This window comes from Oncorhynchus mykiss, chromosome 17, assembly GCF_057628025.1.
Source record: "Oncorhynchus mykiss isolate SJ-2025 chromosome 17, ASM5762802v1, whole genome shotgun sequence".
NCBI lineage: Eukaryota > Metazoa > Chordata > Actinopteri > Salmoniformes > Salmonidae > Oncorhynchus > Oncorhynchus mykiss.
Genome location: NC_143038.1, coordinates 58,260,940 through 58,277,997, shown reverse-complemented (window position 1 = coordinate 58,277,997; position 17,058 = coordinate 58,260,940). Strand labels below are relative to the sequence as shown.

The 17,058-nt window shown below is 45.0% G+C and overlaps 1 protein-coding gene across 1 annotated transcript; it reads right to left on the bottom strand.

Moving 5' to 3' along the window:
* Window positions 1-13,992: 13,992 nt before the first annotated feature.
* LOC100135982 (LWS opsin) lies at window positions 13,993-16,846 on the bottom strand. Its single transcript, NM_001124320.1, is given in 10 exon segments — window positions 13,993-14,646; window positions 14,648-14,746; window positions 14,959-15,183; window positions 15,185-15,192; window positions 15,195-15,198; window positions 15,336-15,501; window positions 15,590-15,758; window positions 15,933-16,229; window positions 16,532-16,648; window positions 16,764-16,846. Coding segments are annotated over 8 exon segments (1,071 nt in total). The 5' UTR covers window positions 16,635-16,648; window positions 16,764-16,846; the 3' UTR covers window positions 13,993-14,646.
* Window positions 16,847-17,058: the final 212 nt, after the last annotated feature.

Here is a 17,058-nt window from a genome sequence, read left to right as displayed (position 1 = left end):
TAGCATCGAATAGTCCCCATGATATGCAATTGTTCAGGGAAGTCAGGAACCAATACACGCAGTCAGTCAGGAAATCAAAGGCTAGCTTTTTCAAGCAGAAATTCGCATCCTGTAGCTCTAACTCCAAAAAGTTTTGGGACACTGTAAAGTCCATGGAGAACAGAGCACCTCCTCCCAGCTGCCCACTGCACTGAGGCTAGGTAACACGGTCACAACTGATAAATCCATGATAATCCAATATTTCAAAAAGCATTTCTCAATGGCTGGTCATGCCTTCCTCCTGGCTACTCCAACCCCGGCCAACAGCTCGCTGTTCAGTGTGTCAAATCGGAGGGCCTGTTGTCCGGACCTCTGGCAGTCTCTATGGGGGTGCCACAGGGTTCAATTCTCAGGCCGACTCTTTTCTCTGTATATATCAATGATGTCGCTCTTGCTGCGGGTGATTCCCTGATCCACCTCTACGCAGAAGACACCATTCTGTATACTTCTGGCCCTTCCTTGGATACTGTGCTAACTAACCTCCAAACGAGCTTCAATGCCATACAACACTCCTTCCGTGGCCTCCAACTGCTTTTAAATGCTAGTAAAACCAAATGCATGCTTTTCAACCGTTCGCTGCCCGCACCCGCCCGCCCGACTAGCATTACCACCCTGGACGGTTCCGACCTAGAATATGTGGACAACTATAAATACCTAGGTGTCTGGCTATACTGTAAACTCTCTTTCCAGACGCATATTAAACATCTCCAATCCAAAATCAAATCTAGAATCATCTTTCTATTTCGCAACAAAGCATTCTTCACTCATGCCGCCAAACTTACCCTAGTAAAACTGACTATCCTACCGATCCTCGACTTCGGCGATGTCATCTACAAAATAGCTTCACGCACTCTACTCAGCAAACTGGATGCAGTCTATCACAGTGCCATCCGTTTTGTTACCAAATCACCTTATACCACCCACCACTGCGACCTGTATGCTGTAGTGGGCTGGCCCTCGCTACATATTTGTCGCCAGACCCACTGGCTCCAGGTCATCTATGAGTCTATGCTAGGTAAAGCTCCGCCTTGTCTCAGTTCGCAAATACTCTATCTAACCCTACACTCATTAAAAACCCACCACCCTACTCCACTATTTAAATATATCTAGTCCTACCTCAGGCGAACGTACTGCTTCAGACGTCAAGTCTTGTACCCCCAAATACTTTTCTACAGCTGCCACCACAACCTAAATTTTCTGCGATTTAAGTTCCATCCCTGCAGTACAGTTGATAAACATTGCTATAAATGCTAAAAATCCAAAATTACTGAAGTACATATCACTTGTTGGCCTATCCCTCTCTACTGGTACAGATCCACTACTCACACCACTCCTCTCAGGATTCCCCCACCTTGACCCATCTTCCTTTACTTTCTTCACTGCCTCAGCATACAACTTCTGTGTTACTCTAACCCTGGAAAGCTTAACCTGCCTCTCTCGTATCGGACAGTTCTGATCCCCAGCCCCATGGGCACCCTTACGGTTAACACATACCGCTACTTTCCCCAATGCTACACATTCCTTTGTTTCATGCCCTTCTGTACACTTATCACACCTAGGATCCTCCCTCCTACACACTGCTGCCACATGCCCATAAGCTTGACACCTGCAACAACATAATGTGTTCGGCACAAAAGCTTGGACGAGATGGCTTATATATCCTAACATAATTTTGTCAAGCACAGATTCAACATCAAAACACAAAAGAACAGACAACGACTCTTCTGTTTCACTACTCACGCCACCCTGTCTGTGTCACACCGAACGACGAGCATCACAAACACCAGGAATCTTCCCCTTCAGTTGGTAAACTTTCACTTTTACCACTACCCCAGTCATCACTCCTTTCAATGGCACAATTTTCTTGAGAGCAAAACAATACACATCTCTTGTCCCCATTGGTTTGATGGACTCATCTTTATCCTGACCCTCGGTGCAAGCCTCGGGCTCTGAGAACTTTACCACACCTACCACCTCCGATCATTTGCCCTCACTCACTTCCATTTCTCATCCTGTCTTCGATCCGGCATACAACTTACACTTTCTACCATTCTTCTTCAACAAACCATCTACAAGGTTTCCCAAAATTTTTAACCAATTCAAGATCACCCGCTCCCTCTCTCTCTTCAACCTCTCTTTTTCCCTCCATTCCTCCGCTTTATTCCAAGAATATGTCTCCTTATGATAATATTGTTCTTCCCCTAACATACTGTACATCTCTTTCTCTCAAGGGGCGCCATTCCCCTCGCTACCTGGGGAACCCCCGGATAACAAAGTTCAATCCACAAAACTTTCTGCAGCACCATGCTTCCCCAGACCTCTTCTTCTTCTATTGTATATTGGTGATCGCACAATTGAATGTGCATCCCGCCACCTACTGTGCGGGATGGAAACAGGATTCCCCAAAAACGGAACAAACTACCAAAAAACTACAAAAAAAAATTGAATACATTTTTTTTTTAAAATAATGTTAAAAAATCAAACAGATCTGATCCCTACAATGGCTCAAGGGGAACCTGGGAAGACATGTCTTCTGGCGCCTTGCAAGTCTTCAGACGTAAAATTCTTAAGTCCCATAAACGTTTTTGCCGCAGCCACAATAATGTCCAGTTTCTTAGACGTCTTTGAATGCCACACAATTCACCTGTTTAAAATGTTTTTACCCCTTTTTCATGGTAACTAATTGGTAGTTACAATCTTGTCTCATCGCCGCAACTCCCATACGGACTCGGCAGAGGCGAAGGTTGAGAGCTGTGCATCCTCCGAAACACAACCCAGCCAAGCCGCACAGCTTCTTGACACAATGCCCACTTAACCCGGAAGCCAACCACACCAATGTGTCAGAGGAAACACCGTACACCTGGCGACCGTGTCAGCGTGTATTGTGTCCGGGCCAACCACAGGAGTCACTAGAGCACAATGGGACAAGAACATCCTTGCCAGCAAAACCCTCCCCTAACCCGGACGGCGCTGGGCCAATTGTGCGCCGCCCCATGGGTCTCCCAGTTGCGGCCAGCTATGACAGAGCCTGGACTCAAACCAGCATCTCTAGTGGCACAGCTAGCACTGTGATGCAGTGCCTCCGCATAGGAGATTCGATTTACCACTCTAACTTTTGCCACCTCAATCTCCTTCACCCTTACAGGGCACTCCAGGAATTTGGGATCATGATCCACACTACTTTTGCAACATCGTCATCCTTCTACACACCATTCATCAGTATACTCTGTCCATCTGCACACACTTGAAACATGGCCTAATCCTTTACAATTCTTACACTACAGTGGTTTGGGGATGAAAGCTCTTACCACGTATCTTATATAACCAAGCTTCACATGCGTAGGTATTTGCTCTTCATCAAAAAAACAACAAGACCGACAGACTTTCTTATTTTTCTCCATTCACCCAACGGGCTGAAAATGGCTGTCAAGCAATGGTCAACAACCAACTTGACAGAGCTTGAATATTTTTTAAAGAATAATGTGCAAGTATTGTACAATCCAGGTGGACAAAGCTCTTCGAGACTTATCCAGAAAGACTCACAGCTGTAATCACTGCCAAAGGTGATTCTAACTCAGGGATGTGAATAGTTATGTAAATTAGATATTTCTGTATTTCCAAAAGCATGTTTTCACTTTGTCATTATGGAGTATTGTGTGTAGATGGGTGAGATTTTTTTTTTATTGAATCCATTTTGAATTCATGCTGTAAAACAACAAAATGTGGATTAAGTCAAGGGGTATGAATACTTTCTGAAGGCACATGTGTCTGCAGAAACTCTTCATCAAATGACAGTAAAACCAATAGGCTTTCCTTCTTCTTTCCATCTACCATGTGTTTCAAGCTATGTGCATCAACTACTCCTGGCTAAACATCAACTATGTCCTGGCTAAACCGAAACCACAGTATCTAAGGAGATGCTAGAGATAACACCTTTTGTCTGTGCCTTATTCAGAAAATCATAGCAAACCACTTTCATATGTCAATATTTTTGAGAGGCACAGCGCACACTCCTTTTGCTCTTCTGACACACATAAAATTAACATCATACCAGTCCTGGCCACTCTGACTGCCTCCACCTTTCCCAATGCATCCCTCACCAGCAAACGGGTCTCCCAAAAAAACATCCTTACTCATGAATTGCTCTCCAACAAGGAACAAGCCATTAACAGCCCGATGCTTATCTTCATTAACAACTTAAATAACAATATGGGGATGAGGTAGTTGGGTGTGCTATTTACAGATTGACTGTGTACAGGTACAGTGATCGGTAAGCTGCTCTGACACCTGATGCTTAAAGTTAGAGACGGAGATATAAGTCTCCAGCTTCAGTGATTTTTGCAATTCGTTCCAGTCATTGGCATCAGAGAACTGGAAGGAGAGGCGGCCAAAGGAAGAATTGGCTTTGGGGGTGACCAGTGAGATATGGGTGGGTGCTGCTCTGGTGACCAGTGAGCTGAGATAAGACGGGGCTTTACCTAGCAGAGACTTATAGATGACCTGGAGCCAGTGGGTTTGGCGACGAATATGTAGCGAGGGCCAGCCAACGAGAGCATACATGTCGCAGTGGTGGGTAATATATCTGGCTTTGGTGACAAAATGGATGGCACTGTGATAGACTGCATCCAATTTGTTGAGTAGTGTTGGAGGCTAATTTCTAAATGACATTGCCGAAGTCAAGGATCGGTAGGATAGTCCGTTTTACAAGGGTAAGTTTGGTAGCATGAGTGAAGGATGCTTTGTTGCGATACAGTGCCTTGCGAAAGTATTCGGCCCCCTTGAACTTTGCGACCTTTTGCCACATTTCAGGCTTCAAACATAAAGATATAAAACTGTATTTTTTTGTGAAGAATCAACAACAAGTGGGACACAATCATGAAGTGGAACGACATTTATTGGATATTTCAAACTTTTTTAACAAATCAAAAACTGAAAGTTTGGGCGTGCAAAATTATTCAGCCCCTTTACTTTCAGTGCAGCAAACTCTCTCCAGAAGTTCAGTGAGGATCTCTGAATGATCCAATGTTGACCTAAATGACTAATGATGATAAATACAATCCACCTGTGTGTAATCAAGTCTCCGTATAAATGCACCTGCACTGTGATAGTCTCAGAGGTCCGTTAAAAGCGCAGAGAGCATCATGAAGAACAAGGAACACACCAGGCAGGTCCGAGATACTGTTGTGAAGAAGTTTAAAGCCGGATTTGGATACAAAAATATTTCCCAAGCTTTAAACATCCCAAGGAGCACTGTGCAAGCGATAATATTGAAATGGAAGGAGTATCAGACCACTGCAAATCTACCAAGACCTGGCCGTCCCTCTAAACTTTCAGCTCATACAAGGAGAAGACTGATCAGAGATGCAGCCAAGAGGCCCATGATCACTCTGGATGAACTGCAGAGATCTACAGCTGAGGTGGGAGACTCTGTCCATAGGACAACAATCAGTCGTATATTGCACAAATCTGGCCTTTATGGAAGAGTGGCAAGAAGAAAGCCATTTCTTAAAGATATCCATAAAAAAGTGTAGTTTAAAGTTTGCCACAAGCCACCTGGGAGACACACCAAACATGTGGAAGAAGGTGCTCTGGTCAGATTAAACCAAAATCGAACTTTTTGGCAACAATGCAAAACGTTATGTTTGGCGTAAAAGCAACACAGCGCATCACCCTGAACACACCATCCCCACTGTCAAACATGGTGGTGGCAGCATCATGGTTTGGGCCTGCTTTTCTTCAGCAGGGACAGGTAAGATGGTTAAAATTGATGGGAAGATGGATGGAGCCAAATACAAGACCATTCTGGAAGAAAACCTGATGTAGTCTGCAAAAGACCTGAGACTGGGACGGAGATTTGTCTTCCAACAAGACAATGATCCAAAACATAAAGCAAAATCTACAATGGAATGGTTAAAAAATAAACATATCCAGGTGTTAGAATGGCCAAGTCAAAGTCCAGACCTGAATCCAATCGAGAATCTGTGGAAAGAACTGAAAACTGCTGTTCACAAATGCTCTCCATCCAACCTCACTGAGCTCGAGCTGTTTTGCAAGGAGGAATGGGAAAAAATGTCAGTCTCTCGATGTGCAAAACTGATAGAGACATACCCCAAGCGACTTACAGCTGTAATCGCAGCAAAAGGTGGCGCTACAAAGTATTAACTTAAGGGGGCTGAATAATTTTTCCGTTTTTGAGAATACTTTCGCAAGGCACTGTATAGGAAGCCGATTCTAGATTTCATTTTGGATGTAATGTGTAATCCATTTAGTCTACCCCTTTTCTCTTTTTACATTTTCTGTTTGTAAAACTGAGATTATCTGGAGTTCTTCCACAGTGCCCTGCTAAAAAATACCCCAAAGAGCTACACAAGCATGAGGGAGCGGACACACCTTGTGGTTATGGAGCACATCAAGATTGTGGAACAGAAAAATCAAGACTACAGTAATGACACAACCACTTCACTCTTCTCTCTGCAGATTCTCAAAACACAACACAAAGACATGTCTACAAGACTCTTACCTCCTTCACTAGGTTTTACGCACCAGCTGTCAGAGCAGCTCACAGATCACTGGACCTGTACATAGCTCATCTGTAAATAGCCCATCCAATCTACCTCATCCCCATATTGTATTTATTTATTTATCTTGCTCCTTTGCACCCCAGTATCTCTACTTGCACGTTCATCTTCTGCACATTCTACCATTCCAGTGATTAATTGCTATATTGTAATTACGTCGCCACCATAGCCTATGTATTGCCTCTCTTATCCTACCTCATTTGCACATGCTGTATATATATTTTTCTACTAAATTATTGATTGTATGTGTGTTTATTCCATGTGTAATTCTGTGTTGTTATATGTGTTGAATTGCTTTGCTTTATCTTGGCCAGGTCGCAGTTGCAAATGAGAACTTGTTCTCAACTAGCCTACCTGGTTAAATAAAGGTGAAATATATATATATTTTTAAACATGGTCTGGAAGGTACTCTGTGGTCCTCAGGCTAACTCTATCCCAATAACACAAACCCATACAAACATGAACCATTTCATGTTTATGCCATGCTTAATGTAAATTGAGCTATTTTAGCTGTCAGCTTGTATTGTGTTTTGCCAATGTACCTTGTGCATAGCTAGGGGTTGGAAGCACATGCTGGTGGAATCATATTCTGTACCACCTACAACAAATTACACAACAATACACAATTCAACCACCACACTATTATATTTAATCTTTATTAGACTGGCTTCCTTAGCACACCTAATATGGACATTTCAACATTGTCAGCTTGCTGTTAGCTAGCTAGCGTCACTACATTGGCAGCAAGATTGCTAGCCAGTTTAGAACCAACTAACGTTAGCTACCAGTCTAGCAGTGACTACCATGGCATAGGCGAAATGGATTGACAGTGTGTATCCAAATGATAGCTAGCTATATGATTTAGCTGAATGCTTTCAGAGTTCATTACAGGACTGAAACATTAGCTAGCTAATTTACCTAGTCCAGCTAGGCTAGCAAGCTAGCTAACGTTAGATTACCTCTAATCAAAAATCTTCTGTTTTGTTGTGAAGGAAAAAATCTATGGTATCGCATCACTTCTCAGCTGTCGTCCAAATGGATTACCCATCAGTTTACCCTGAAAATCCCTCTGATAGTCTTTGGTCACCACAAGCATCATTCTTGAGAGCCGCAATCCACTGGCGGTATCGGGGTAGATCTCTGGTCGGTAGAACTGTGAAAGATAACTCGTTGTCGTGCATGTAATTTACACAGCCAGGCATAGAACACCACATGGACATGATGACAAACGTTAGTGAAAAACAAATGTTCCCCCAAAAAATTGTCTGGAGAAATTCTGCGATTACTGTGTTGTTAGTTTCAAAGTAAACAACACTATCACTCAAGTTTGTGGACACGCCCCATCTACCTACCGGCGGTAGCTGTATTCATTATGAATGTCGGAATATGTGGTTCACTATGAGCAGACAAACACAAGAAGTCAAAACTTCCCGATTCTAACAGTGAAATGAAAATGCGCAACTTCTAGCTTGTGGTTTGGATAATTTTGATGTTAAGGACAAAACGTAATGTTGTTAATATAGTAATGATTATATGCTGTGGCAGAGCCAGGGTGAAATTTCCCTTTAACACCTAATCCCTAGTCCAGCTAACATTAGCCACCTAGCTGCCTAGCTAACATTAGCCACAACAAATTGGAATTTGTAACTTAATATCATAGGTATTGCAAATTGTTAACATTTTGTACAAATAGTAATTCGTAACATATCATACGAATTGTAATTCGTAACGTATATGAAATGGATGATGGACATCCACAAATTAATATATACCATACCAAATGTAACATGTCATACTCATTTGAGTGTCACAAATTTTCATTTAAAATATTACATATACCCTGAGTCCAGGTTGCAGGCAGCAGGTATGAGGTCCCTAGCATACACAGTAAACTATAATCATGGCAACAACCATCCTGGACACTTCCTCCTGAGCCTTCTGTGTTGACGCAGTCTTTCTGCTGCATGGCAATTTACAGTATGGTCATTCGGAAGGAATTTTAAAGGGTTCGATTTTACCCTGTGATATGCCTTTTCAAAAGGTTAACTTGGCCATTACTGTAGTTTCTCGTCCTCTCCCACCATTGGTTTTATTGCTGTTGTTGTAGGTGAAGGAAGATTATTTAATTGTCTCTTGGTTATGTTGCCTGGCTGCAAAAGCAGCACTTCTCCAATCCTCTGCAGATTATGCAAATCAAGAAGAAAACATATTATTTCCATTTCAGTCATTGAATTGTTCTAAAATATTTGCCTTGCCAGTTGTTTGTTACCACAGTTGTGTTTTTTGCCTTTACCTGTTGGACGCCTTTTCTCTATCTTGCGGTTTGACGTCTTGTCTTTTCTTGCTCTTCACCTGTTGTGGTGTTAGCAACCAACAAGATGGTGTACCCCAATCTGTGGGGTTTTATACCAGCCATGTTGTCATCAAGATTAATCTAAATCAGAAATGGTCAGACACACACACACACAAACTTGAATTATGCTGACCCGGAAGAACTGAATCAAATGTTTGAATTTAAGGTTAATCCTTCTTGGATGAGAAGTGCTTTTGGGGTCATGTTACTCAGCAGTCAGGTGAAATTGCTTATCCTCGTCATGCTTAAAAAATGAAATAGTTGACTTAAAAATGATTCTAATTACTTGTACATAAAGAAAACACATTTTGTCAATTAAAATAGTTTTACTACAAAAAAGTAAACAGGGAAGTATACTTTGAGGAGATAATCAGACGTTGATTTAATTTACTTCATTCTATGTTCTAGCATTTCCTCATGTCACGACTTCCACCGAAGTCAGTCCCTCTCCTTGTGTTCAGTCGGCGTTCCGTGGTCGATGTCACCTCGATGTCACCGGCTGTCTAGCCACCGCCGATCCACTTTTCATTTTCCATTTGTTCTGTCTTTGTCTTATCACACCTGACTTCACTCACCAATTACTTGTTTATTATTTAACCCTCTGTTCCCTATGTTGTATTTGTGAGTGATTGTTATTTGTTACGTGGATAATTGTCAGGCGTTGCACTTTTGTTTTAGACTGTGTTTTTGGCACTTGTATACATTATGTGCTGTCATTTGGTAACCGGTATTAAAGTGTGCCTGTTTATTATACTCCACTCTCCTGCACTTGACTTCTCCTTCCATATAATCGCAGTACAGAATCAATCACCTCAAGAAGGGAGTCAGCAGGAGCAGACGCCCTCCCAGTTGCAGTGGAGGAGCGCATTCAGCAGAACACGACCATGTTACAACATCTGGGAACAGCCATGGATCGCGTGCTGCAGACTATGGATCATTGGGAGAGAGGAGGAGGTTTTTCAGCGCCTCCACCAGCTCCACTACAACAGGTCCCACTATCCTCCCCTCTTTCACCTGGTCCCAGCGGGATTCGACTCGCGCTCCCGAGGAAGTATGATGGGACGGCTGCCAGATGCCAGGGGTTTCTACTACAGCTGGAGCTCTACCTGGGGACCATCCACCCGGCTCCTTGGGGCGTGAGAGTGTGTCCACCCTCGTCTCCTGCCTCTCAGGCAAAGTACAGGAGTGGACTTTGCGTAATGGTCCCATGAACTTTGCGTAATGGTCCCATGAACTCTGCGTAATGGTCCCATGCCGCGTCTACCTCACTCCATACGGCATTGGCCCACTCCAGGACTTTTCCAACTGAGGCAGGGGACAAGGAGCGTGCAGGATTTCACCTTGGACTTCCGGACCCTGGCCACCAGCGAGGGATGGAACGACAGGCCCCCGATCGATCACTACAGGTGCAGTCTGCGCGAGGACGTCCGTCGGGAGTTGGCTTTCCCGAGACACCACCCTCACATTGGACCAGCTGGTGGACCTGTCTATCCGGCTGGACAACCTGCTGACTACCCGCGGATGTCTGGATCGGGACCTGTCAGTTCCATCCCCCAGCACCTCCGCTCTGAAACCCATGGAGCTGGGAGGTGCTGCACTTAGGGCGACCGGAGGAGGGGTCATTCCCTGCATCATCTGTGGCCGTAGAGGGTACACTGCTGGTCGGTGCTGGGGAGGGTTCCTAATGGAGTCGAGGCAGCAGGCAGGGCACTATCGTGTCACCCCAGGTGAGTCGGCAACAGGCTCACCCAGAGCCCCCTGCTGCTCACATGCATGTGTTTATTTTGTTTTCCCCGCATTCTCAGCATAAGGCGCTAGTAGATTCAGGCGCAGCTGGGAATTGTATTGACTGTTCATTTGCTCATAGTTTAGGGACCACCTCATCGACGGGGGGATTGTGCGATAACTCTCCTGGTAGACGCAGCACTTCCCAGGAGTCACGTGTATCCTCTGTCACAGGTTGAGACGGTGGATATGGAAACATATGTCTCCGAATCCCTGGGGCAGGGATACATTCGGCCCTCCACTTCCCCTGCCTCCTCAAGTTTCTTTTTTGTGAAGAAGAAGGATGGGGGTCTGCGCCCGTGTATTGACTATCGGGGGATCAATCAGATCACTGTGAGGTACAGCTACCCGCTGCCTCTCATCGCCAGTATGATCGAGTCATTGCACGGGGCGCGCTTCTTCACAAAATTGGATCTCAGTAGCGCTTACAACCTGGTGCGTATCCGGGAGGGGGATGAGTGGAAGACGGCATTTAATACCACCTCAGGGCACTATGAGTACCTCGTCATGCCGTACAGGTTGATGAATGCTCAATCAGTCTTCTAGGCCTTTGTTGACGAGATTGTTCGGGAACTGCACGGGCAGGGTGTAGTGGTGTATATCGACGACATTCTGATATACTCCGCTACACGCGCCGAGCATGTGTCCCTGGTGCGCAGGGTGCTTGGTCGACTGTTGGAGCATGACCTGTATGTCAAGGCTGAGAAATGTCTGTTCTTCCAACAGTCCGTCTCCTTCTTAGGGTACCGCATTTCCACGTCAGGGGTGGAGAAGGAGAGTGACCGCATTTCAGCAGTGCGTAATTGGCCGACTCTGACCATGGTAAAGGAAGTGCAGCGGTTTCTGGGGTTTGCCAACTACCATCGGAGGTTTATCCGGGGTTTTGGTCAAGTAGCAGCTCCCATTACCTCATTGCTGAAGGGGGGACCGGTGCGGCTGCAGTGGTCGGCTGAGGCGGACAGGGATTTTGGTCACCTGAAGGCTCTGTTTACCTCAGCTCCCGTGCTGGCTCATCCGGATCCCTCTTTGGCGTTCATAGTGGAGGTGGACGAGTCCGAGGCTGGGATAGGAGCCGTGCTCTCTCAGCGCTCGGACACGCCACCAAAGCTCTGCCCCTGTGCTCTCTTTTCGAAGAAGCTCAGCCCTGCAGAGCGAAACTATGATGTTGGGGACCGGGAGATGTTGGCTGTTGTCAAGGCTCTGAAGGCGTGGAGACATTGGCTTGAGGGGGCTAAACACCCTTTTCACATCTGGACTGACCTCCGCAATCTGGAGTACATCCAGGCGGCGAGGAGACTGAACCCTCGCCAGGCAAGGTGGGCTATGTTCTTTACCCGTTTAGTTTTCACTCTATCCTACAGACCAGGTTCCCAGAACGCTAAGGCAGACGTACTGTCCCGGATGTATGACACAGAAGAGCGGTCCATGGACATCAAGCAGGAGTTACACACAGAGCCCACTTCCCCCCAGTGTCCAGCTGGGCGCCGGTACGTTCCGTCTGCTGTCCGCAACCGTTTGTCCTATTGGGCCCATACGTCACTCTCCTCTGGTCATCCTGGCATCAGTCGGACTGCGCCTTGCCTTAGTGGGAAGTACTGGTGGCCCACCTTGGCCAAGGACGTGAGGGTTTATGTTTCCTCCTGAGCGGTGTGTGCCCAGAGCAAGGCTCCCAGGCACCTGCCCAGAGGGAAATTACAACCCCTACCGGTTCCACAACGGCCGTGGTCGCACCTGTCGGTGGACTTCCTGACGGATCTTCCTCCCTCACAGGGCAACACCACAATCCTGGTCGTTGTGGATCGTTTTTCTAAGTCCTGTCGTCTCCTCCCTCTGCCCTGTCTCCCTACGGCCCTACAGACTGTGGAGGCCCTGTTCACTCACGTCTTCCGGCACTACGGGTTGCCTGAGGATATAGTCTCTGATCGGGGTCCCCAGTTCACATCCAGGGTCTGGAGAACGTTTATGGAACGTCTGGGGGTCTCGGGCAGCCTTACCTCAGGTTTTCACCCCGTAACGGGCAGGTGGAGAGAGTAAATCAGAATGTGGGTAGGTTTCTGAGGTCATATTGCCAGGACCGGCCGGGGGAGTGGGCGACGTTCATCCCCTGGACAGAGATGGCCCAAATCTCACTCCGCCACTGCTCCACTAACTTCTCTCCTTTCCCGTGCGTACTGGGGTATCAGCCGGTTCTGGCACCGTGGCATCAGAGCCAGATCGAGGCTCCTGCGGTGGACGAGTGGTTCAAGCTCTCGGAGGAGACCTGGGACGCCGCCCATGTGCACCTACAACGGGCCGTGAGGTGGCAAAAAGCGAGCGCCAACCGCCACCGCAGCGAGGCCGGGGGACAGGGTTTGGCTCTTGACCCACTCCAGGAATCTGAGGTGCGGGAGGTTCCTCCGCCCCCTCTGGACATCGAGGGGGCACCGGCGTATGCTGTTCGAGCCATCCTGGACTCGAGGCGTCGGGCGAGGGGCCTTCAGTACCTCGTGGAGTGGGAGGGGTACGGTCCGGAGGAGAGATGCTTGGTGCCGGTGCAGGACGTCCTGGACCCTTCGTTGCTGCGGGATTTCCACCGTCTCCATCCGGATCACCCTGTGCCTCGTCCTCTGGGTCGTCCCCGAGGTCGGTATCGGCGCGCTGCTGGAACCGTGTGTCAAAGTGGGGGGTACTGTCACGACTTCCGCTGAAGTCATTCCCTCTCCTTGTTCGGGCAGCGTTTGGTGGTCGACGTCACCGGCTTTCTAGCCACCGCCGATCCACTTTTCATTTTCCATTTGTTCTGTCTCTGTCTTATCACACCTGGCTTCACTCACCAATCACTTGTTTATTATTTAACCCTCTGTTCCCCATGTTGTATTTGTGAGTGATTGTAATGTGGATGATTGTCAGGCGTTGCAGACCGTGTTTTTGGCATTTGTATGCGTTATGTGCTGTCATTTGGTAACCGGTATTAAAGTGCGCCTGTTTATTATACTCCGCTCTCCTGCACTTGACTTCGCCTCTCATATACATGCATTACACCTCATGTAAATACAAACCAATCATGAGGAAAGTGAATCACTTCGATCCTTTAGGCTGATTGGGGAGATAACCTCTATCCTATTCGCTTTACCAGACAGTTCATATTGGGTGTGGCATGTGAGTTTGGTCTTTAAACAATCATTGATAACAGGTAGCAGTGAATAAACATGGAATGAACAGTGTATAAACATAGAAAGTGAGACGAGAGGGTATTTTCATTTTGCTGCATGCATGAAATGTATTTTAATCAGAAAAAAACATTGTTAAATACATTGTATACACAATTATCTATTTACTAGTATTATTATTTTTTTGTTTTTTTATTTGCAAGAGGGATACAAAATGTTTACCTCATAAATTACTTTAAAAGTAAGGGGTTTTCAAACCATACATTGTTCACATCATTTTGAGATGATCAGATTTCCATTGGCAGTTAATTTCAGTTTTCCTTAGCTGTGAAGCTGTCTAGTTTAGCCACTGCAGAGTGAAGGGAATGCATTACAAGACGCCGACTTTTTCTTGTCACTTGGACAGAGATTGATAGTAGTAGTATATACATATTCCCATAATGTACCACTCAAATAGCTATAATATGCATATCAATTACCACACAATTCTCTGCCTGTTTAATCGAAGACCATGGATTAAAAAAGCTCCAAGGGGTGGTTCATAGCAATTTAGTTTTGTGGGTAACGTTTTTACACACATTGCACCTGTATGAGGTAAAGGTTAATAATCTCCTGAAAAGTTGTGGGAGAATGTTTGTTTAAGAAAAACAAGAGGATGTACTGTACATTTGAAAAGTCCCATTTGGAAAATCTCCTCAGAAGGTTCACGATTTGTTTCCAAGAGGTACAATGTTGTCTGGGGTTTATGCAGGTGCCACAGAGGAAACCTCTGTTTTTGATGTAGACACTTCAGTGCCATCATCTTCTGCCTTTCCAAAGAGCTGCATGATGCAAGTACGGAACTGGAGAGAGAGAAATAATTAAACATAAGACTTTCAAATTATATGTCTATCTCGAAATTGAACGAACACATTGTCAGCCAATGCTTTAAAAAAAATGTACTTCACAAGAAAGGCAATTGTGAAACATTTAGAAAAAGTAGTATTGTTAGAGCTTTGTTACATGAAATCAGTAAGATAAAAAAACAGTGTCTGAGAATCCTGTTTAGACTTACCTGTTTGTTCATGAAGACATATATAACTGGATTGTAGATGGTGGCGCTCTTGGCAAAGTAGGCAGGAATTGCGGCTGCCAGAGGGTGGAAAGCATACCCAGGGTTAGCCGCAGCAAAGCAGGCAAAGCAGGTATAAGGTCCCCAGCATACACAGTAAGCTATAATCATGACAACAACCATCCTGGACACTTCCTTCTCGGCCTTCTGTGTTGACTCAGAGTCTTTCTGCTGCGCTGCAACCTGTGGTCATTCAGAAGGAATATCAAATGGTTAGATCTAACCCTTTAATATGCCTTTTCAAAAGGTACACTTGACCATTACTGTATTTAACAACATAGTTGCTTGCTACAGTATGGTATATTTAAAATATCACTTACAGCACGAATGGCTAGCCACACGAAAATGTAGCAGAAGATGATCACGAACAGGGGGAAGAAGCAGCATGTAATCATGAGAGTAATCATGTAGGACTTGACTCCAGGATCTTCATTGCCTCCGAACACATCAGGTCCGCAGGAAGTCTTCAGGCCGTGAGGCCAGTACCTGGTGGAGGGAGAGAGATAAAGAAATGTGTTAAATAATTGAATTTTTAAAACTTGAATCCTCAGTGAAATAAGAAGAGAAATCCCACCTGCTCCAGCCAAAGATGGGGGGGGCACACCAGAAAGCAGACCAGACCCAGGAGAAGATAATGCCTCCCATGGCCCATTTGGCATCAAACTTGACACTTCCAAAGGGCTTGCACACCACCACCCATCTCTCCCAAGAGATGACAGCCAGGGACCACAGAGCAGCAATTCCTGCATAATATATACATATACTGTAAATTAGACAAAAGAGAAATTCTGATTACTGTCACTATGCTACGGTGTTCTAGAATCTGACAATTACTCTTTCTCAGCACCGTGTAGAAATGTATAATTTTCTTGTTAAATATTAGATAATAGTATAGTCCATGTAAAACTGCATCTTACCGCAAGTGGAGACAGTGTATCCCTCAAAGACACACATTGGATGTCCCAGAATGAAGTAGCCAAAAAACTGGTTGCAAACGCTGATGGTGCTTGCCAAAAGTGTTTCTCCAATGTCAGCAATAGCAAGGTTGACCAAGATCCAGTTCAGAGGGTGTTGGAGCTTCTTGAATTTTGCAGTGGCCACCAGTACCAGGCCATTGGTGAAGACTGAGAGGATGACCACTATGATCATCCAAAGTGTTGAAACATTGTACACCCATCTTGGAGCAATGTGGTAGTTGGGGCCCTCAAAGGGATCTGAGATCAAACAGACAAAATTATTTTTCTAAGAAGGAGAAAATGACAGGTGCAGGTGCCTGGTTAGATGATCTACATGCTTCTTTAGATGATCAATTAAAATGCAAAAGTAATGCAAATTACATAAATTATATTAATTCACTCAAATTATACGTAGAAAGTGAAATTTTACTTATGCCATCTGTTGTATATAACTTCCATAAAAATATGACTAAATACAGTTAACATAACCTTATGATTTAAATAAAATAAAATATATGAATTGGAAGTTTCAATCAAGGTAGATGTAGTTGCACTCTCACCTTTGGTGTTATTGCTGTTGGTGAAGGTAAAGGAAGATTCTCTCGTTGTATCTTGGTTTTGTCGCCTGGCTGCATAAGCAGCACTTCCCCAGCTTTCTGCCATTTCTGAGAAAGTATCTGAAGAATATACAAATAAAGAAGACAACATATTATTTCCATTTCAGTCATCGAATGATTGTAAAATATTTGCCTTGCCAGTTGTTTGTTGCCATAGTTATGCTTTTGCCTTTACCTGTTGGACGCTTTTTCTCTGTCTTGTGGTTGGCTTCTGTTGTCTTGTCTTGCTGATCACCTGTTGTGGTGTTAGCAACCAACAAGATGGTGTACCCCAATCTGTGGGGTTTTATACCAGCCATGTCGTCATCGAGATTAAGATCTAAGACTTATACACACACACACCAAAAAGAACTTGAGTTATGCCGGCCAGTCGAACTGAAGCCAAGGTTTGAATTTAAGGTTAATCCTTCTTGGATGAGAAGTGCTTTTGGGGTCATGTTACTCAGCAGTCAGGTGAAATTCCTTATCCT